This window comes from Eucalyptus grandis, chromosome 4 (assembly GCF_016545825.1).
Source record: "Eucalyptus grandis isolate ANBG69807.140 chromosome 4, ASM1654582v1, whole genome shotgun sequence".
In the NCBI taxonomy this organism is placed as follows: domain Eukaryota; kingdom Viridiplantae; phylum Streptophyta; class Magnoliopsida; order Myrtales; family Myrtaceae; genus Eucalyptus; species Eucalyptus grandis.
Genome location: NC_052615.1, coordinates 7349909 through 7372012, shown reverse-complemented (window position 1 = coordinate 7372012; position 22104 = coordinate 7349909). Strand labels below are relative to the sequence as shown.

The following is a 22104-nucleotide window of genomic DNA, read 5'->3' as shown; positions in this document are numbered from 1 at the left end:
AAGTAAAATATGAAAATATTTAAGCAAAATAGGTCACGTCAAATATGAGTTGAGTCAAATATATGTAACTAAATTTGTATTGCAGGAAAATGGATCGACGCGGATTAGTGAGTTAATTTAGATCGGACAATCATTAATCCGATCCAAACTCGTTCCGGCTCATTGTTTGATAGAGATTACATAAAGCCAATCCTCTGATAGATTCTGATATCAAACTTTTTACCTCGGAATTTCATGAGATGCTTGGATCATTAATAAGATGTATCACGATAGAAAATGACATATCTTAAGGGTAATAAAATCGTAACTTAAATATGCATTTCAATTTAATATAACACGCACATGGGGGCGTGTCTTGTAGCTAATTAAAAGCATCATTTAAGAGAGTGCAAAGCAGCCAACATCATACTTGGATTGGAGAAGCCCTTCGCAAGAGGTCATCAATGACGCTCGAGGATTGCTCGCAATCCACGCGTCAACGAGAGTTTGACAAAACCCGTTGACCACAAGCTCTGTTCCTCCAGGTTCGTCGTCACTCATCGTTGCATCCAATAATTCGCCGTCGAGAGAGCGGGTGACGCACTCAGTGGCGTCACCGCTCTCCCTTACATTGCATTCTTTCTCGAGGAGAAACGGCAAAGACGTTTTTCGTGTTTTTTCTGCCCTGGTTCTCAACGCGCCAAACGACAGGACAGGGTTCGTAGGGTCACTTGCTATCGACGGGTGGCGACAGCGGCGGGCCACACGCTTTGCGGAGAAGATAAGATTGGATGAGCCCTTTGGCTTTCTTTGTTCCCAACTTTGCCTTTGCCTTTGCCTTTTCTTTTTCTTTTTATTTTAATGCTTGGCCCGTACGATTTGTGGTCTCTCTCGAGTGACCGATCCTCCCCATCCGACCCGTTTGATGTTCTAAAAGATCTTTTTCCATGTGAGGGAATTGTATGAGGTGAAAATCTCGTATATGGTTTTGGAAGGGACACTTTATGTCGGCTCAATTTGAATGGAATTATGTGAAAATTTTACGGGATTATTATGAAGTGATTGCACGGATGTGTCGTGCGTATTGCATGTATATTTGAGTGATCCAAACTTATTCTTTCGTGGTCCAACCATTGTATGTTCCCCAAAGATCGAATCCTCGAGAACTTGGGAATTGCACCTTGATCGAACTCTAGCCCAACCAGTGTCGTACTATATAGAAAAATTCTTTTTTTCTTCACTTTTGTGGGTTTTCTTATCAATTAAGGCTCGAAAAATGTAAAGGAAGGAGGTGGACGAGATGATTATATAACATAATCATATTGTGCTGAGTATTGTGGACCTTGCATCAATCCTCATTTTAATAATATTTGAGGTTTTGCAATTGAATTTAAGACCTTAAATTGAACTTAGCACCATAAATTGAGAGAGTCAAGGTAAAATACTTTCGGGTGCGTTTATTTCTTAGAAAATAAATGAATTGAAAAATATTATTTCTAAAAATAATTGGTAGAAATAAGTAATTATGTTTAAACATTTTTGTGAATAATGATTTTTTTTTTTTTGTTTACTCATTTTTATAAACAATATGACCAATTATTTTTAAGAAAAATGTTTTTCAATTTTTTTTTTTTTTTAAATTTTCTGCTAAATAAGTAGAGTCTTTGTTTACATTTATGTGATGAACTCGACAGTGCACATTTAGTTATTTGGAATAAATTAATGGCTAGATATAAAACATGAGCAATTACTTCCTTTAAACCCCACGAGGTTCTATGTTCTCTTTAATCTTCCAATATATATATAAATAATAAATTGCGTGGGGAATGCAAAAGACAATTAGGGAGTACTGTAACTTTAAATGTTAAGAGCAAAATATATGTGTGTGTTTGTGACTAAAAAAACCATACACACCCATATCCTATTTTGAAACTTGGACTCATCGAAATTGATTGGGGTATGTCGAGAGATTTCATATTCATCCTATCAATTGTTGCCAAACTGTTTTGAATTAGGATCATCTGCATAAATGGAAGATTTGGATTTCCTGATTCATGACCTGTAGGGCATAATCATTCACTAAATAAGGGAAAAAAATGAAATTGAATTTCGCATATGAATTAGGGGAAATGTAACAACGCCAGTGGATACGTTGTCATCACCAGTAAGGCAGTCTTCTAGAAGCCAAATCAAAGTTCTAGAAGCCATAATCAAACTCCACAAAAGAATCTCATTAAAAAAAGAAAGAAAGGCTGGATCATCATCCGCCTTCGACATCTGTTCAATCAGTCGTAAGCATCCTGTCTCCACTCATCTCCAACTGCAAAATATCTGCGCCCGACATCCGGGAACTCCGCGCACGAGGCGCGTGCGAAAATACGCCCGAAACAGAGGCGGAAAAGCTCCAGCCCTCTATTTTTAGGGCTTCTCATCTATTAGGTTAACAGGAACGAAAACAAACAAAATAAATGGTGGGGGTCAACATTACAAGAGCACTTTCACCGGAGGGGAAAAAGGTCAAACCTTCGAGAAGCTGAAGTGCGCGGCACCTTTTGGTTTTCTTGTAAGGTTTTTATTTTTGGGTGTCATGTCGGGCTTCGTTTCTTGGAAACCCCCCTCCTCGGTCACGTGACCGTCGACGTTGTCGGCCGCTTAAAAATAGACAACGGAACAGCCCCCCTTCGGCATCAAGAAAATCACTTGCTTATATATATGCATTACATGCGAGCTTCACCATTCCATCTGCATCAACCTCTTTCCTGGTCTCTCAGAAACACAAACCAAGAACCCCTCCCTCCCTCTCCCTCTCCCTCTCTCTCTCTCTCTCTCTCTGCACCGTCCGCTTGTGAATTCGGTACGTCTCTCTCTCTCTCTCTCTCTCCAGACCACATTTTCAACACGTCAGCCGCCGGTGAATCCGGCGTTTCCTTGTTTATGTTGCTGGCATACGAAATATACGTGCGCGGCTTTTCTTGTCTGCCCTCGCTCTCGGCTTGTTCCGCGTGGCTCCGGTTCTCCTGCGGTCCCGGACTCGCCCGTTCTCGTTGCATTTTGCCGCATTGGCGGTGGCTTTCTCTTCCTCCTCCTCCTCCTCCTCCGTTGATCTTTATTAGAGGGCCATTCATTTCTTTTCTAGAGGAAGAGAGTGCGGCGGAACCATGAACGAAGGCAATGCGTCGGAGCAGCCGGAGGGCGGCGGGAACAAAGGGATGGACCAGAAGGTGTCCTTCTTCAAGCTGTTCGCCTTCGCGGACCGCCTCGACGTCCTCTACATGGTCGTCGGCACCATCGCCGCCAGCGCCAACGGCCTCGCCCAGCCCCTCATGACGCTCATATTCGGGAAGCTCATCAACTCCTTCGGCTCCTCCGACCGCGACCACGTCGTTAAGGAAGTCTCCAAGGTATATATATATGTCTATCGTGCTTAGCTCTTATTCTTTTTGAACCGGTCGGATTTCTTCTGCAACCCGGAAATCGGGCATTGCTTGTCTGAAGCTTCGATGGGTGATTATGTTCAATTATCAAGAAAGCGCTCGAAATCGGGATCCATACTTTTCTGGGTTTCGAGGTGAACCTTGCAAGATCTCATTTTCCCTGTGAAATGCTCTAGCTGTCACGTGTATGAACGTGAGGAGAACCGTATGACTCTTTTTATGTTCTGCATTTTGTTGGGTTTTTTCAAGAAAAGGAAACAGAAGGAATTTATGGAGGAAAACATCTCACTTAGGAAAGCTTATGCTTTACAAGTTCTGTTCTGGTTTGACTTTAACTTAGTCATATGTTTTGGCTGATTAGCATAGTAGCACGCATTTATTAATTAGGTATAATCGGTACCTATTTTCTTTCGAAAAAAACATTTTTTTTTTCCTCAGAAGGTACCGATTTTGTGTTTAGATTTCACTTGCGCAAGTGCCCTTCTGTCATATTTTATTTCAAGAGTCAATTTCACCACTCGATTAATCTTATGGCTGAGAAGGAAAGACATTGATTTTTCAGTTGCGGTGAATTCAGTAATATCCACATTTCCTAACTCTATGCACCATCCTGAGCAGGATGCCGCATTGGAGATACTAGAAAAGTCCTTCTTTCCTATATATGTTTATGTATGTTTGCGAATGGTCAATGATTATACCTTTTTTGACTTTCAGGTGGCCGTCTTGTTTTTGTACTTGGCTCTCGGTACCGCAGTCGTTTCTTTTCTCCGTAAGTGCAACTGGATTCTGACTCACAACATTTCTTTAACATCCCCGTGCTTGAGTATGTCTATACATGGTCAGGTCACTAGGTTTGTCTCTTAGTTGCACAAATGGGGAGTCAAAAGAAAGTTATGTTCTATTTGATGTGGTTTCAGTATCTATCCATGTTGTTCAGGTCTAGGCAGAATCATATTTACTGACAATAACATAGAATGTAGCATGACACCGAAAGCTCTCTGTAATGCTTAATTAGTTTCGGGTTCTATGGTCATATTCTTTCTTTTTTGATGGCCGCATCTTATTAGCTTCTCCGTAAGATCTGCAATTAATGGCTTAATTGCTGCATGTGTTGCAGAGGTAGCTTGTTGGATGGTCACTGGAGAGAGGCAAGCGACGCAGATTCGAGGTTTGTACTTGAAAACAATACTAAGACAGGACATTGCCTTCTTCGACACTGAAACAACGACTGGAGAGGTCATTGGGAGGATGTCGGGAGACACCATTCTCATTCAGGATGCAATGGGAGAAAAGGTAGAGAAAGGGCTAGCACTTGCTCTTTCTTCATGATTGTACCAGTAAAAACATGATGATTGGGAAAAAATTGTTATATGCGCACAATTGACTCGTGAAATTTCATCGTAACTTGTAGGTTGGTAAATTTGTACAACTACTGGCAACATTCGTAGGAGGTTTTGTGGTCGCTTTTACAAAAGGATGGCTTCTTTCCTTGGTTCTCCTCTCTTGCATTCCTCTCATCGTGATTGCTGGAGGGGCTATGTCGTTGATCATGTCCAAAATGTCGAGTCAAGGGCAGATTGCCTATGCAGCAGCTGGAAATGTCGTGGAGCAGACAGTCGGGGCCATTAGAACGGTCAGTAGTAGGGAGATTTATGAACCTGTAAAACTGATATGCAATTATGTATATCTTTTTGTCCCAGTTTTAATCTTCTTTCTTTTTCACCACTAGGTTGCATCCTTCACTGGTGAAAAGAGAGCGATAGAAAAATATGACAGCAAGCTGGAAGTTGCATATAAATCTACTGTAAACCAAGGGTTTGTCTCAGGCATGGGACTTGGAGCTATGATGTTAATTGTGTTCTGCACTTACGGACTTGCTGTGTGGTACGGATCCAAATTGATCATAGAGAAAGGATACAATGGCGGGCAAATCATCAATGTCATTATGGCCATTATGGTCGGCGGAATGTGAGCGCTGTGCTTTCTCTTTCTTCTATCTCCTTTTTTATCAGTTTGCCAATTTACAGAAGAAACTCTCATCTTTCTCTAATGGACATTTCTTGGTCTGTAGGTCCTTGGGCCAGACATCTCCTTGCATAAATGCATTTGCATCAGGAAAAGCCGCGGCCTACAAGATGTTTGAGGCCATTAATAGAAAACCACTTATCGACTCCTATGACACCTCTGGAAGGATATTGGAAGATATAAAAGGTGACATTGAGCTTAGGGATGTTCATTTTAGGTACCCTGCGAGGCCGGACGTGCAAATCTTTGCTGGATTTTCTTTGACAGTACGGAGCGGCAAAACTGCAGCTCTAGTCGGTCAAAGTGGCAGTGGGAAATCCACAGTCATCAGCTTGCTTGAGAGATTCTATGATCCTGATTCTGGTGAAGTACTGATCGATGGTGTCAATTTGAAGGAGCTCCAGCTTAAATGGATCAGGGAGAAAATTGGATTAGTGGGTCAGGAACCAGTCTTGTTTTTAACAACTATAAGAGAGAACATAGCCTATGGAAAGGAAAATGCAACTGATGAGGAAATCAGAAAAGCGATTCAACTTGCCAACGCTGCAAAATTTATTGACAAGCTGCCGAAGGTACCTTGTTCGTTTGATCTGAAGTATCCATTCTTAGGTTATGAAAAGAACTCTACAAAAAGGAGCTTGACTTGATACGGAAAAGAAGTTATGCTTACAATATGCTCATTCATCCATACAGAGACAAAATTAAAGAGAGACTTATCATAGTATACCGCTCATTATTGAAATTTCTCATCTGATGTTTTGTCTAAGTTATCTCTAATCACAAGCATAATCAGAAAAGCCATCAATCAGATGAAGAGAAAGCTTTATTTACTTGTATGTTAACTTCTGATGAGATGTTTCGAGGGAATAATCTTGAGAGTGGAATGCGTCTGTAGGGCCTTGATACAATGGTTGGAGAGCACGGGGCGCAATTATCCGGTGGACAAAAGCAGCGAATTGCCATAGCAAGGGCCATTCTAAAGAACCCGAGAATTCTCCTCCTTGATGAAGCAACAAGTGCGCTTGATGCAGAGTCTGAACGAGTTGTTCAAGATGCCTTGGAGAATGTCATGACGAACCGAACTACTGTTATAGTTGCACATCGCTTGACAACCATCAGAACTGCAGACACCATTGCAGTCGTGCACCGTGGCAAGATAGTGGAGCAAGGTAAACTAATTCTTCAACCTCATCTGACATATTCTTATCATCTCTTTTGTGCTACTAATTCACCTTGAGATGCTCGAATCCAACATTTAGGAACTCATGAGGAGCTGATCCGAGACCCTGAGGGGGCCTACTCGCAGCTTGTCCGTTTGCAAGAAGGAAACAAAGCCACCGAAGAAAAACTCGGCCAGGTAGATACTAAATTTGGGCCGAGTTTTGAAGCCGACAAGCTACTGGTTAGAGCCATTAGCAAAAACTCATCCGGTAGACCATCCATGAGGAAATCTACAAGCAGAGGTTCATCAGGACGCCGCCAGTCTTTTGCTCTCAGCTATGGTGTTCCTGGTCCATTTGGTCTCGTCGAGATGGGTGGAGAGGAGGAACAATATGAGAGAACTGAACTGGACAATGAGAAGCGTCAGAGTGTATCCATGAGACGTCTTGCATATTTGAACAGGCCAGAGTTGCCGGTTCTGGTTGTTGCATCCCTTGCAGCCTTGGTACACGGAGTGGTGTTTCCAATATTTGGACTCTTGCTGTCTACTGCTATCAAAATGTTCTACGAACCTGCGGACCAACTAAAGAAAGATGCCAATTTCTGGGCGCTTATTTACATCGGTATGGGATGCCTCACCTTTTTAGCCATACCACTTCAGAACTATTTCTTTGGAGTTGCTGGTGGCAAGTTAATTAGAAGGATACGATATATGAGTTTTCAGAAGGTTGTGCACCAACAAATTAGTTGGTTCGATGATCCTGCTAACTCAAGGTGTGCTACATTCATCTTCATACTTCTGCCCTTTCAAAGTATTAGCTTGTTTAATGCTAGTGTGCTTGATAAAGTCAAAGGTTATGCACCATCATGACGTCCTAATAATCTTGTTTTCTCTTAAACTCTGCAGTGGTGCAGTTGGTGCAAGATTGTCCACTGATGCATCAACAGTGCGCAGTCTAGTTGGCGACGCATTAGCTCTGATTGTCCAAAATATCGCAACAATTATAGCAGGATTGCTCATAGCATTCATAGCAAACTGGATGCTGGCTCTCATAGTTCTTGCAGTGTCACCTTTGCTACTCGCTCAAGGATTTATCCAAGCCAAATTCCTGAAGGGTTTCAGTGCTGATGCCAAGGTCTGTCTGCCAGTTCTAACTGTTCCCTATTGTTTACGCTTCGCACATGATATCACATGACACCTTCTGTATTCCCATGTTACAGGAGAAGTACGAGGAAGCTAGTCAAGTGGCGAATGATGCGGTTGGTGGCATCCGGACGGTGGCGTCCTTTTGTGCTGAGAACAAGGTAATGGACTTGTATGAAGAAAAATGTCAAGGCCCAAAGGAGCAGGGCGTCCGGCTTGGGGTTGTGAGCGGGATTGGATTTGGCTTCTCCTTCTTTGCCCTCTACTGCGTAAATGCCTTCCTGTTCTACATTGGGGCTATACTGGTGCAACACGGGAAAGCAAACTTTTCAGAAGTTTTCAAGGTAAAAAGTTTGGGAGTTTTATTCTTCTTTTGGGGCCTCTCTCTTTTATGTAATAATCCTTCTCAAGATGATATACTACTGACCATTGAGATCTGCAGGTGTTCTTTGCTTTAACAATTTCGGCAGTCGGGGTTTCCCAGAGCAGCGCCTTGGCCCCAGATACTAACAAGGCCAAAGATTCGGCTGCTTCAATCTTTTCCATTTTGGATAGCAAGCCTCAGATAGACTCGAGCAACGATGAAGGAATTACATTGGAGAGTGTAACTGGAAACATAGAGTTGGAACATGTCAGTTTCAAATATCCAACAAGACCAGATGTCCAAATCTTCAAGGACTTGTCCCTGACCATCCCCGCCGGCAAGGTAACAGCATCAACCATCTCTCTGTCTCTCTGTCTCTCTCTGGTCTTGGCTAATTTATCAGAAACTGTAGATTTCACTGACAAAGAAGATTATTTACTTCAATGCTATAGAACATTATGATTATGTTTAGATTTGGAATTTAAAGTTAATATCTTGAACACTTGAGCAGTTTTGCGCGTGTAAAAAGTTCAAATACAACTTAACAATCCAGATGACATTAAAACTAGAAGACTGTGTTTGGTTTGACGTTCAACAGGTTACTGATTGCGTATGTGAAAATGGTTGACACTAAATATTTAGTATGATTTGAAGTTATTGAAGAAAACTGAACCATGAAACTTTTCCTTGCAGACTGTTGCTTTAGTTGGAGAAAGCGGCAGTGGGAAATCAACAGTGATTGGTCTCATAGAGAGATTTTATGATCCTGATTCCGGCCGTGTATTTTTAGATCATGTGCAGCTCCAAAAGTTCAAGCTTAGTTGGCTGAGGCAACAGCTAGGTTTGGTAGGCCAAGAGCCTATACTCTTCAACGAAACAATCCGCGACAACATTGCTTATGGTAAGCAAGGTGGTGCCACTGAGGACGAGATCATTGCTGCTGCAAAGTCATCAAATGCACACAACTTTATATCTTCCCTGCCTCAAGGTTATGATACATCAGTTGGTGAGCGAGGAGTGCAATTATCTGGTGGGCAGAAACAGAGGATAGCTATTGCTAGGGCTATTTTGAAGAATCCTAAGATACTTCTGCTTGACGAAGCTACAAGTGCATTGGATGTGGAATCGGAGAGGATTGTGCAAGAGGCACTGGACAGGGTTATGGTAAATCGGACAACTGTAGTTGTTGCTCACCGCCTTACGACGATAAAGAATGCTGATATTATTGCAGTTGTAAAGAATGGAGTCATTGCTGAGCAGGGTAGGCACGACACTCTGATGAAGATAACTGATGGTGCTTATGCGTCGTTGGTGGCACTTCATGCGAGTGCTTCAAAGTGAAGACGGGATCAAGAAACGGTGGCAGGGCTTTAGGATGCAGTACGAAGCCTATCTATTCACAGCCAAGGATAATTAAATGAGATAACCTTCAATTCTTTTCTTGTCATAGACAATGCTCTTATAAGAATCTTCCTGAGACCACACTTCACAAAGATGAAAACACGTTTTTGTACTGTTAATCTTTTGGCAGATTGAATGCAGCTGTTGCAGCTGTTGCAGGACTAGATTGCTCTGGTCCTGGATAATGTGAAACCTACGAGGGCCACACAGAGAATCCTAGGATACCAATTCTCGCGCACTTGACTTGTCAATATATGAGAAACTCGAGGCTTGAAACAACAAAGGCAGGAAAAGATAAATAATCCAAACAATACTAGTCAGTAGTCTGAGTCCCCTTTGCGTTTGAGAGTTGTGCTGTTGAGGAAATGCGAGCATATTCAAGAGAAGAACTGCAACGAATTCATTAGCAGATTGCATTGAGGTGTCGTTGTTGACAGACCAAAAACATGAACAGCAACTGTTACATGGCCATTGACGGGTAAAAAATAATTATAGACAGATCGGTACAGATCAGTAAACCTCTGGAGTCATACATTGATTGGTAATCTCTGGCGCCTCTCCCCAAGTGCTGATGTAAACACCCTGCTTTACCCTGGCATTCTCCTTCGGACCATCGCGACTCACATAAGGGATACCGAATTAATATTCCGTATGAGCGGATGGAATATGTTTCATGCCTGTACAATCAAATCACTTGAGTTGCAAATAAATCATTACTAGTATCATGTCCCAAGCAGAGGCGCATGTTTAGGGCGGTACTCACCAATCACAGCTATAAGGAACCCAACCTTTCGCTCATTATCACCTTTATTACCCTAATTCCGTGGCCCCAATAGTTGTCTAGTCTTTTCTGAGTTTTGTTTTTTGGTCGGTAGTCTTTTCTGAGTTGACAGGCTGGGATTTGTATACTCCTCCCTCCTGAGTAACGGTGTCCTTTTTTTTGGCCCAAAAAAAAGAAATCGTGTCATTTTGTTTACGGTACAAAGTGTCGCAATGTATTTATGGATATTAGTTAGAGTTAGTAGGTGATAATTATTATCTAAATATACGGCTATTGGTTTTGGAAGTTTTGGAAGTTTTGGAACCCTATCGTTAGAAGTTTGGAAAATTTATTATATGTATTTCTTTTCTTGCAAGTATATCTTCTAGAATTTACACCCATCTAAGCTTAATACACGAAAATTTCCCCCTCAACATGGTGTCATACTAATACATTCATCTCTATATTCTATTATTGATAGTAAAGATGTAAGATTTGAGTATATACTCTTTGGGAGAAAAATGTCAAAAAATTCCTAAATTTATTGCATCGATACCAACTTAGTAATACATGTTTTGATTTGGTGCCAATACAATTATTTTGACTAATTTTGGCTAGATTTTACTGGATGCCAGTGAGCTTACGTGATACATCGGTGCTTACATGGATAACTTTTAATAATATTTTAATATTTTAATATTTTTTGATTTCCTATTTTTTCTCCCTCTTTCCTTTGTTTTTCCCCTTCCCTTCCTTTTTCCTCGAGCTAGTCATTGGTCAGCAACCGGCCAAATGTGAGGGCCGGTGAGCTTGCTAGAGGCCGCGAGAGCAACCTTGCGCAAGGCTAGCGAGGGTCGAGCCTCGCCTAGCCACTAGCGAGGTCCGGCCTCGCCCATGGCTAGTGAGGCTCGACCCTCATAGTCCATGGGTGAGGCTGTCCTCATAGCCCCTGGTGAGCTCGCTAGTGGCTGGCGAGGTCACGGTTGACCTTGTGGGCCCTCGCCTTTAACTAGTTGCTGATCGGCTACCGACTGGAGGAAGAAGGAAGGGAAGGGGAAAATCAAAAGAAAGAGAAAATAAAAAGGGAAAGAGGAAAAATGAAATGGATAATAAAATATCATCAAAAGTTATCCACGTTAGCGTTAACCAAGCCACGTAAGCAAACCGACATCAACATTAGCAAAATTCTATTAAAATTAATCGAAATAATTGAATTGACACTAGATCAAAGGGTATAGGATTTAATTGGCAGAAAATAAAAAAGTTTAGGACTAAATTATCACCAATGAAAGATTTATGATTAAATTGACACAAATTTAATAGATTTAAGACTTTTTTGACACTTTTCCTCCTCTATTAGATATACTAAAATATTTAGATGGTACCAAAGCCACTAATAAAGACTGAGAGAGGGACCTAAATCGAAATCCTATCTTTTATCTTTCTTCGTGTGGTTGGTCTTAAAAACCACAACCCTATGTTTCTACCATATCATTTCTACTCTGACACTGAGACCACCGGTCTTCGCCATTGAGAGCAGCCAAAACGAGTTGTCTTCATGGACAGCATCATCCTCCTCCGCCTGTCACAATCCCCGATCGGTGCCCTTAGTGCTCCAGTCTGCAGCACCTCATCTCAAGAAATTTAAATTAACACTTAAAAAAGCCTACGGAGACGTTATTCATTATGGAACTCCTTTTCAATTGCGAGAGTCAGCGTTGAGTGACGATCAAGGTTGCCGTCAATTGTCCCGGAAACTATGACCACCGTAGTCAAGCATACATTCAAGAAGTAGCCAAAGTTCAGTGTGATGGAGTGATATAGTTTAGTTTGCACAATTCAAATTAGGTTTGCACATGGTTTTATCAAGATTTTGTGAGAATGTGGTGTCAAGTTTATGATCATGTACTACTTCAACACTTGTAAGATCTGGTATGATGTGGACCACATTTAATTTTGTTGTGTAAGGTCCGGCTTATGGGGCATCTCTCAGCTAGTGTAAGGTTTATTTACCATGGTGCTTTGGTAAATCTTAGGAAGAAAGTTACACATGTGATATGCAAGCTGGAAGCTCCAGATTAGGTGGAGCGTTAGAGCATATTATAAATAATAGCTATTATCTTTCATGCTTCATCCATACACTTTTATTAGAAGCAGACAAAAGCAATATAAATTTTTGTCAATAACATTTTTGCTATTGCTTTGGCAAAAAATCTAGTTTTTCATGAACGAAGCAAACATATTGATATTTGATATCACTTCATTCGAGAGCAAGTGAGAGAGAATGAAATTTAAATTTCACATGTGGAGACAAGAGATCAAGTAGTAGATATTTTTAATCAACTTTTTAAGATTGATGCTTTTTGGAAGTTCAAGAGTTTGCTTGGAATGATTAATGGAAGAGAATTTGGAATAATAGGGAGTGTTAATAATTAAACCAAATTCATTTCGGCTATAATTTAATGAATTGGAGTTGCCGATTATGTGGAAAAGTTATGGATGTAGAGGGCAAGTTGTCAATTTCATGGTTGTCGATTTATAAGTTTAATGTTAATGTCTGTTTGACTCCCAAGATTGGTGCATGGATTTAAGAATCTTTATTATAGTGTTACTTTCAACAGTTTGTATGCAATCTTAATGTTTTGTAAATTCTCAGGGATATATCTCCTTGAAATGCTAGATAAGATCATTTTGAACAAGGCGAAATAAAAAGAGGAAAAGAAAAAATCTACTCGTCTCATTCTCTTGAATAGTATGAGTTGTAAGCGTTTTCATTGTAAGTTATACTATAAAAATAAATTGAGGACCAAAAACTTCACTCCTTGCTTGCTTAAACATACCTTTCCAAAGCCAAGGGTATGCTCGCTAGATGGAAGACCTTGCGCAGTTCTATGTCTTCCCCAAACATAGATGGTCATGTCAGCCAACACCATCAAGCAAGGTGCAAATTATTAGTCATTCGTTTCAAGTTAAAAGTTTCTGTAGATACTTCAGGGTGAAAACAGTGTCACATAGGAAAAATACAAAGCCTGTAGTGCTCTTTCGATTGTCGATATCTCCACCATAATCACTATACGAATAAGCTCTAAGTTAGAAGGATTAAGAGTAATAGTAGTATATGGCATGAGAAGTAGAACCTTTGATATACCGAAGTATCCTCTTTGCAGCTTTAAGATGAGATGACTTCGGTTTCTCCATATATCAACTTACAATTCCAACACTATATGTAATATCCAGTCTTGTGCATGGCAAATATCTCAAACTCCCAATCAAGCTTCTATAATATGTTGAATCAAATCAGCACCATCATCAAACTTTGAAAGATTGGTTCCACACTTCATTGGTGTATTGACCGGAGTACAATTCTTCATGTTGAATTTTTCAAGGATATTTTATGCATATCCTTTTTGGAAAATAAAAATCCCATTGGCACTTTGCTTCACTTCGATCCCAAGAAAATAATTCATGAGACCATTATCGGTCATCTCAAATTCTTTCACCATCGATGCCTTAAAAGTATTAATTATCACCGGATTATATCCTATAAAAACAAGGTCATCGACATATAAACAAATGAATAGAACATCACATTTTTCTTGCTTCAAGTAGAGTGTATGCTTGTATGGACATTAAGAGAATCTATCCGCTTTGAAATATGCATCAATTCTAGAATTCCATGCTCTTGGTGCTTGTTTAAGCCCATATAGAGCTTTCTTCAACTCCAACACTTTATCTTCATGACCTTTCACAACAAACCCCTCATGTTGTTCAACATAAATCTCTTCTTCAAGAATGCCATTCAAAAATGCTGATTTGACATCCATTTGATAAATTCGCCAATTACTTTGAACAACGATAGAAATAATTAATCTAATCATTTTCATGCAGATGACAGGACAAAAAACTTCATTATAGTCGATTCCGGCATTTTGTTTGTACCCCTTCGGGACTAATCTAGCCTTGTATCTTGTCACTTCTCCTTTCTCGTTATTCTTGGCCTTGTACACCCATTTAAGTGCAATCGATTTCTTATTATTTGGTAGATTAGCAAGCTCCCATGTTTGATTCTTCTTAATGGCATCAAATTCTTCATTTATGGCTTTTCTCCATTTTTCTTCTTTGGCCACATCATTATAGACAAGTGGTCCATAATCTTTAAGAAGACATACAAGGTGAACCTCATCGGTAACTTCATAAATGTCAGACAATCTCTTTGATCTTGGCACTAATAGTTCATCGGCATCATTTGAAGAGGTTGGTGATGATGAACTTGAAGAAAATACTAGAGAAGAAGGTGTACAATGATCCTCCGACTATATTTGATGGGTATCACTATGAGTATTCACTTCATTTTTTAGGTTGTCTTCCTACGTGCCATCTTCATCGAACTTGACATCTCTTCTTATATACACTTTGAAAGTGTTAGAATCAAATAATCAATAGGCTTTGGATGAGAAGTCATACCCAATAAAGATGAGCTTTTTGCTCTTGTCTTCTAGTTTCGATCTTTTCTGGTTCAGCACATGAGCATACGCAATGCTCTCGAAAATTCTCAAGTGTGAAACACTTGGTGTTCTCCCAATTTGATGTGAATTGTTGCGAAAAGATCGTTCTACGAAGGCCCGGATGGAGCGAATTGTGAATCTCGACCTCCAATCAAACTTGTGATTGGCAATCTCGGTATGAACGTAACCTGTTGATGAACATGTGTCAACCAACCAACGTTATAGACACCACGAGCGAAATAATTCACTATCTCGCTCGATAAGTCAAATCAATCATCATAAGGGAACCTTGATAAGGTCAAGTCCTCAAAAAGAATAGTAGAAGAGAACCTCTCAATTCTTTTCCTAAAAAATAAAATGTATATCTCCCAAAGAAATTCAGCCAGTCCTAATATAGGCCTTCTAGCTGCCACACAAACCCTAAAACCAACCCTAGAAATCTAATGTGTCATATTCTAGATTACACCTAAACAAGAATATATATATATATATATATATATATATATATATATATTTTGACTTGGTCAAATATTTGGTGACCAGATAATTAAATTGCGCTAAGATTTCAAAGATTCTTCAAGATTCGATCCAATGTCATCTTCACGCCAAAGATTACGCCAAGATTTCCAAGATTCTTCAAGATTCGATCCAATGTCATCTCCACACCAAAGATTACGCCAAGATTTCCAAGATTCTTCAAGATTTGATCCAAGGTCATCTCTACGCCGAAGATCACGAACCATGACGCCAATAACTTGCCTAAATTGCTTGGTTTGCGCTCGAATAATTGAACCGGTAGGAATAGACAATGGGTCCCTAGCACCTCCTCTTCGATATGGCTTGATATCCACATCATTCCCTCCACCATGCAAAGGATTTGTCCTCAAATCACCACTGGCATCGAAAAGAATCAAGTCAGAAACATTAAATGTAGCACTAACATCATACTCACTTGGAAGATCATGCTTGTAGGTGTTATTGTTAACTCTTTCTAACACCATGAATGGTCAATCCCCTCGCGGTAATAACTTAGAATGTCGCTGCTTAAGAAATCGCTCATTGCGCATATGAACCCAAACCCAATCGCCGGGTTCAAACACCACTTTCTTGCACCCTTTGTTGCCTTGCCTTGCATATTGCTCAATCTTGTGCTCAATATTTGCGCGCGTCTTCTCACGCAACGTCTTCTTGATTTTTTTTTCTTTTGGTTCGGCTATTTTTTTTTACTGAATCTTTTTTTTGCGCACTTTTTTTGTGTGTGTGTGTGTGTGTTTTTTTTTTTTTGACAAACTCAGTTACAATTTTAAGATGCTAGGACCAACTAAAATTACAATAAAATAAAATAAAATAAAACTAACAGCAAACAACTACGTATGGAAGCATAAAAGCAATCGGATCTCTAAATTGGCTAGAATCGAAACCCTAGCCCAATAAATCTCAAATTGTTGAATATAAACAGAAAATTTAAGATGAATAGACCTTGTAGAACCTGGCTTTGATACCAAGTGATGTGAATCGTTGCGAAAAGATCGTTTTACGAAGGCCTGGATGGTGCGAATTGCGAACCTCGACCTTCAATTGAACCTATGATTGACAATCTTGGTATGAACGTGACCTGTTGGCAAACGCGTGTCAACCAACCAATGTTATAGACGCCACGAGCGAAAGAATTCGCTATCTCGCTCGATAAGTTGAATCGACCGTCACAAGGGAACCTTGATAAGGTCAAGTCCTCAAAAGAATAGTAGAAGAGAACCTCTCAATTCTTTTCTTCAAAAATAAAATGTATATTCCCCAAAGAAATTCAGCCAGTCCTTAATATAGGTCTTCTAGCTACCACACAAACCCTAGAACCAACCCTAGAAATCTAATGCGTCATATCTAGAATATACTTAGACAAGAAGATATATATATTTACTTGGTCAAATATTTGGTGACTAGATAATCAAATTGTGTGAAAATTTTCAAGATTCTTCAAGATTCTTCAAGATTCGATCCAAGGTCATCTCCACGCCAAAGATTATGCCAGGATTTCGAAGTTTCTTCAAGATTTGATCCAAGGTCATCTCTATGTCGAAGATCACGAACCATGACGCCAACAGCTTGCTTCAATTGCTTGGCCTGCGCTCAAGTAATCGAACAAGTAGGAATAGACAATAGGTCCCTAGCACCCCCTCCTCGATATGGCTTGATGTCCACATCACGGTCCATGCTTCCCATGGAGTTACGCTTTTGATTCTGAATGTGGGACATCTATTTTGAAGATAGACTGCACACGAAATAGCTTCAGCCCAAAGCTCATTGGGCAAATTTTAGCTCTTTAATATGCTTCGAACCATGTCAAGGATGGTTCTATTTTTTTGTTTAGCTATGCCATTTTGCTGAGGAGAATACGGAGCCGTCAAGAAATGCTGAATACCATGATCTTCACAGAATTTGTTAAATATGACCAAGGTGAATTCTCCACCACGATTAGTCTTCATAGCTTTGATAAAATAGCCGCTCTCCTTTTCAACCATGTTCTTGAATTGTTTGAACATAACAAACACTTCTATCTTTTTTTTTGCAAAAAATATACCCAAGTTTTTCGAGTAAAATCATCAATAAAGGTAACAAAATATTGATGATTACCATATGAGTGAGGAGTGTTGGGCCACACACATCAGAATGAATCAACTTGAGTGGCTTCTTCACTCGATAAGTCACTTCCTTCGGAAAGGTAATTCTGGAATACTTACCGAAAACATACCCTTCACATAATTAATCAGGATGATCAATATGTGGTAAGCCATAAATTATCTCCCTGTGAGAAAGCAAATTGAGTCCGCCAAAATTGAGATGGCCGAAACTCAAACGCCACAACCATGAAGGATCATTAACCCACATCTTCAGACATTGAGACGTATCATTCTTTATATTGAGAGTAAATATAATGTTCTTCGACATCTTCACATTCACAATCGGTTTATTATTCCCATCTCTTAGCAAAAGACTAAGATTTTTCGTATGAACAGTATAACCTTTACTAAGATTTTTTGTATGAATGGTATAATCTTTCTCAAAAAGCTGTCCCAAACTCAAAATATTGCTTGACATTTTCTGGACATAATAAACATTATAAATAAATTGACGTGCACCATTCTTCAAATGAATCAAGATTGCACCTTTGCCTTCGACAATAATTTTGGAGTTATCACCAAAAGAGAGTATTAGGGAAATCCCTCATGATATTTTGAAGATGACAAAAAAGATCCAAGGCTATTAACGTGTTTAATTATTGAATAATAGACTATATGATAGAACATGTAAATGATATTGTCAAAGTCTATACTTGAAAGAATCGGAAGATAGACTCTATGCTGAAGTTGAACTTATTCAGACTGTGTCCAGACCTTAAAGCTAAATCTATTCAGAAGAAGAATATGTTTAGACTTACGTCCAGATTGTAAAGTCTATTGCACTCAGACTCTACTTCAGACGGAAGACACTGAGACTCTACTTTAGATGGAAGACACTCAGACTTTACTTTAGACTGAACACTCTAAGACTTTACATCAAGAATGAGACACAAGTCCAGAATGTGACAAGGTCTAGAACGAGACACAAGTTTAGAATGTAGCAGATTCAGAACGAAGCATGTTTCGAATAAAACAACTTGATAGAATTTAATACAAGCCCAAACATATAACGGCTAGCGATCTGGTTTGGATTCTATATCAATATATATTTGATTGACTCAATCTAATTGATTGGCAATTGGACATGAAGACAAGAACTTTCTATACAAAGAAGCTCTACTTATGGAAATTAAGATTCTATTTGTATGGGTGATCAGAATCATTTTGAGATTCTACTTCTATCACTCAACGGCTATCAAATCTTTTAGATACAGATCTGTCCAATGGGTAGATTGGAAGATGATCCTCAAGATACTGTCCAACGGCTAGTTTGGAAGTAGAGGAGCATTTAAGGAGATCAATGATTGATGAACAAGTAAGAGACGGAGCGTAAAATTTATAATTCCAAAGTTTAAGCCAACTTCGATCATACACTTGTCTCTTGTGAGCTTAAACGTTTGTGATCGTGAGAAAAATACCAAAAGAGTGACTTAGTGAGATAGTGTGATATACTATTAAGTGTTTGCACTCAAAGTTGTAATATCTTGTTAATTGCATAGTGGAATCCAGCAAAATGCTGTTAGCATGGGAGAGTGGACATAGGTTTGATCTAAGCCGAACCACTATAAATTTCGTGTTCTTATTCTCTTCTTTGAACTCCTTTATTTTGTTTGTAGTTCTATTTAACTACTAAAGTCTGAACTCGGTCAAAGTTTGTTGCTCTTCAAACTCAGTTTCAAAAGAAAAATATTTTTATTACTCTTTACAAAAATTTTCTTACATTTATTCACCACTCTCTAGGTGTTCGTACTAGCACTTTCAATTGGTATCAGAGCTACGATGCTTATTTTATTGAAGTGTTTTTACTTCTAAGCTAAAGATCTTCTATGGCTAGTATCTTGGCACTAGGGCTAGTTGACAGACAAAGCAACACCAGACCACCCTATTTCGATGGAAAGGAATATAACATTTGGAAAAAATAGAATGAAGGCATTCCTAAGATCCAGAGATACCTTGTAATGGGATGTTGTGGAAAAAAGGAATCAATCCCATCGCTGCGTCTACATCAAATAAGAATGGCAAAGACAAAGAAATAAAACCCCTTGCTCTTATGTCTCGGACAAAGATGTCCAAAAAAGAAGCTCCTGATGCTAAAACTATTTTATTCTTTATTTTGCGCATTCTCTCTTGCTAAATATAACAAAATTTTTTCATGTGAAATAGGTAAGGAAGTCTGGGATAGATTTTATGTCACTTATGAAGGGACTGATCATGTAAAAGAGACAAATGTAAACTTCCTGCTCAACAAATACGAATCCTTCAAGATGAAGTAAAGAGAGTCAATTAGAGATATGTTCAGTTGTTTTACAGAAATTATAAACGGTTTGGCGTATCAAGGTCATCCAATTTCTGCCTCAATGAAGGTCAACAAATTTCTACGAGGTCTCTCAAAAGATTAGAACCATGTTAAGACCTCGATTCGAGAGACTTAGAGGATTATGCCACTCTCTATTGATGAATTGATTGGCACTTTTCAATCCTACAAAGTGGAACGAATTGTTGATGAAGATCCCGAAGGTAAGAGGTCCATCGCTTTAATATCTAATGCTTATTATGATGATATAGACTCAGAAAATGACATGGACGATGAAGAACTTGCTTTTATGATCAAGAAATTCAAAAAGGTTGAGTAGAAAAGGAAGGAAATTTAGTAGAAGAAACAATACAAGCAAAATGGGTAGAAAAGAACCATGAAAGAAGATGACGAGTGTAACATCCCAGATTTTCTGTTCTGCTTTCAATTGAATAAATTGGACATTTCATCGACGTGCCTATAGTGCTATTATCAGAGTTGATTACTCACAAGATAACTAGACGATCTAGGGAAGCCTTTAAGAGATTTCAATGCAATAGACTTGAGGATTCGACTAGGAATCGACTAGGAATCGACTAGTCGGCTGTGCTTATCTACAGAGATCACTACGACACAATGAGATCGATTAGAAATCAGAGATAAGTCGGTTCGACTAAGATATGTGGCTAAACGTGGGTGATTCCATTAAATACAAATTTCTTGTCGATCGGCACTAGACTGATTTTTCTATCGTTTTGGTATCCTGTGTCAGTATTTGAATCCCCGAGATTTGCATGACAACTGAGAGTCGCCAATGTGTTGAATAGGTTCATTGTGGCTCGAAGAAAATCAACCACGGGTCATTTGCACTAAAAATTTATGAAAGCTACTGGGTCGCCTAGGTCATGCTAAAATCGCACAAGATTGAAATTAACTACGAATTTGAATCTGATTTCAGAAATTGAAAGTTCTGTCATGTCAAAAATCATTTTAGGAACGTTGACTCACTTTTCGAAGATTTTTCTGCAAATCGAGACTTTTTGGGAAAAAGTCGTCATAGGGCCATTATCGACCGGAAAATGCAGATGACTGTTTTTGTTTGTGAAAATGGAATGCAAGTAGGATCTATTGGTGAGAAAAAATACCAATTTGATCGTTGACTCAACCATGGAATTTATAGAAGTTGGATTGAATTGATTTAAGAATTATTTAGGTCCAAATTGAGGGAAAACTTGTGAAATTCGTATGTCCCATGGTCCATGACTTTTTGGACCATTTGCTTAGCTTGTTGAGGAAGCTTGAGGCTAGAAATTGGGCTGTGGGAGCTAGTTGCCAAGTAGGACCGGTTAAGGGGACCAAAGAGGATAGGATGAAGACATGGTGGCCCCCTCCAAGTTGATCTTGTTCCCCTCTCCCTCTTGCACCATCGAAGACCCTTCCTCCTCCTTTCTTCTTGCTGTTTGATGCCTCAGCAAGCAAAACACCGTAGCTCAGCTTCCCCCAAGCCATCACCAGCCTTGCTAGGTCGCCGGGTTGCCACCGCTCGCTGTTGCTGTTGTCGCATGCCTTGCTAGCCATGCGACCATCTCTGTCATTCTGGGTCGTCGTTCCACCTTAGCCACGATCACAGGAAATCCCCGGAGTTGCTCGAGCTCGTTCCGCCGTCACCAAAGCCGTTTGGAAGCCTATTTGCCATCGTGAAGCCTGCTGCTGCCACCACCGACCTTCCCTTGCCATTCCGAGCCAACCTGCAGCCACCGGTCCAGCTTTTCTCGGCCCAAATTAGAATTGGAGTTTGTGGGTATCGTAGCTGCTGTTTGGCCTGTTTTGGAGACGTTCCCGACCCCGAAAAGTGATTCCCCTTTGGAGTTTATCAAGCCTTGCAGCGTTCTTGTCGATTTGATCCGAGGGGATCGCAAATCAAGTGAGTTTAACTCACTAATCCCTGCTTAGTAGTTTAATGACGCTTAAGAATTGTTTAGTTTAGGCTAAGTGTTGATTATGTGGATAGTTAGATTAGATTAATAATTTAATTATCCATTAATACATGTTAGGTGGTTATAGTAGTGTAGTTAGAGCCTAGATAAACTCTAGTATTTATCTAGAGTGGTTTGGAAGTTTTCCGGGATCGTCTCGGCTTCCAATTAGGCTTTTTGGGCTTAATTTCTATTTATTGGCATTTATTTATTATTTTCCGTAATTAATTAATTAATTAATTAATTAATTTTTGAGAATTAGACTGAGATAGTCGGTGGCCGAAATTTCGTGCTGATTGCAGTTGTGTGATCTATTTATTTAATTGAGTTCAAATTTGTACCGATTGAGTATGATTAATGATTGTGGGTAATTATCCTAAAAGT

At 39.6% G+C, this 22104-nt stretch overlaps 1 protein-coding gene across 1 annotated transcript; it reads left to right on the top strand.

Annotated features, from left to right (window-relative positions):
- Positions 1 to 2691: 2691 nt before the first annotated feature.
- Positions 2692 to 9713, top strand: LOC104440832 (ABC transporter B family member 9). The gene is made up of 13 exons (XM_010053818.3): positions 2692 to 2833; positions 3116 to 3380; positions 4128 to 4182; positions 4531 to 4706; positions 4825 to 5046; positions 5143 to 5381; positions 5485 to 6010; positions 6334 to 6607; positions 6698 to 7373; positions 7507 to 7735; positions 7821 to 8087; positions 8186 to 8449; positions 8801 to 9713. Exons 2-13 carry the CDS (start codon positions 3138 to 3140, stop codon positions 9446 to 9448), a joined length of 3819 nt encoding a protein of 1272 aa, XP_010052120.2. The 5' UTR covers positions 2692 to 2833; positions 3116 to 3137; the 3' UTR covers positions 9449 to 9713.
- Positions 9714 to 22104: the final 12391 nt, after the last annotated feature.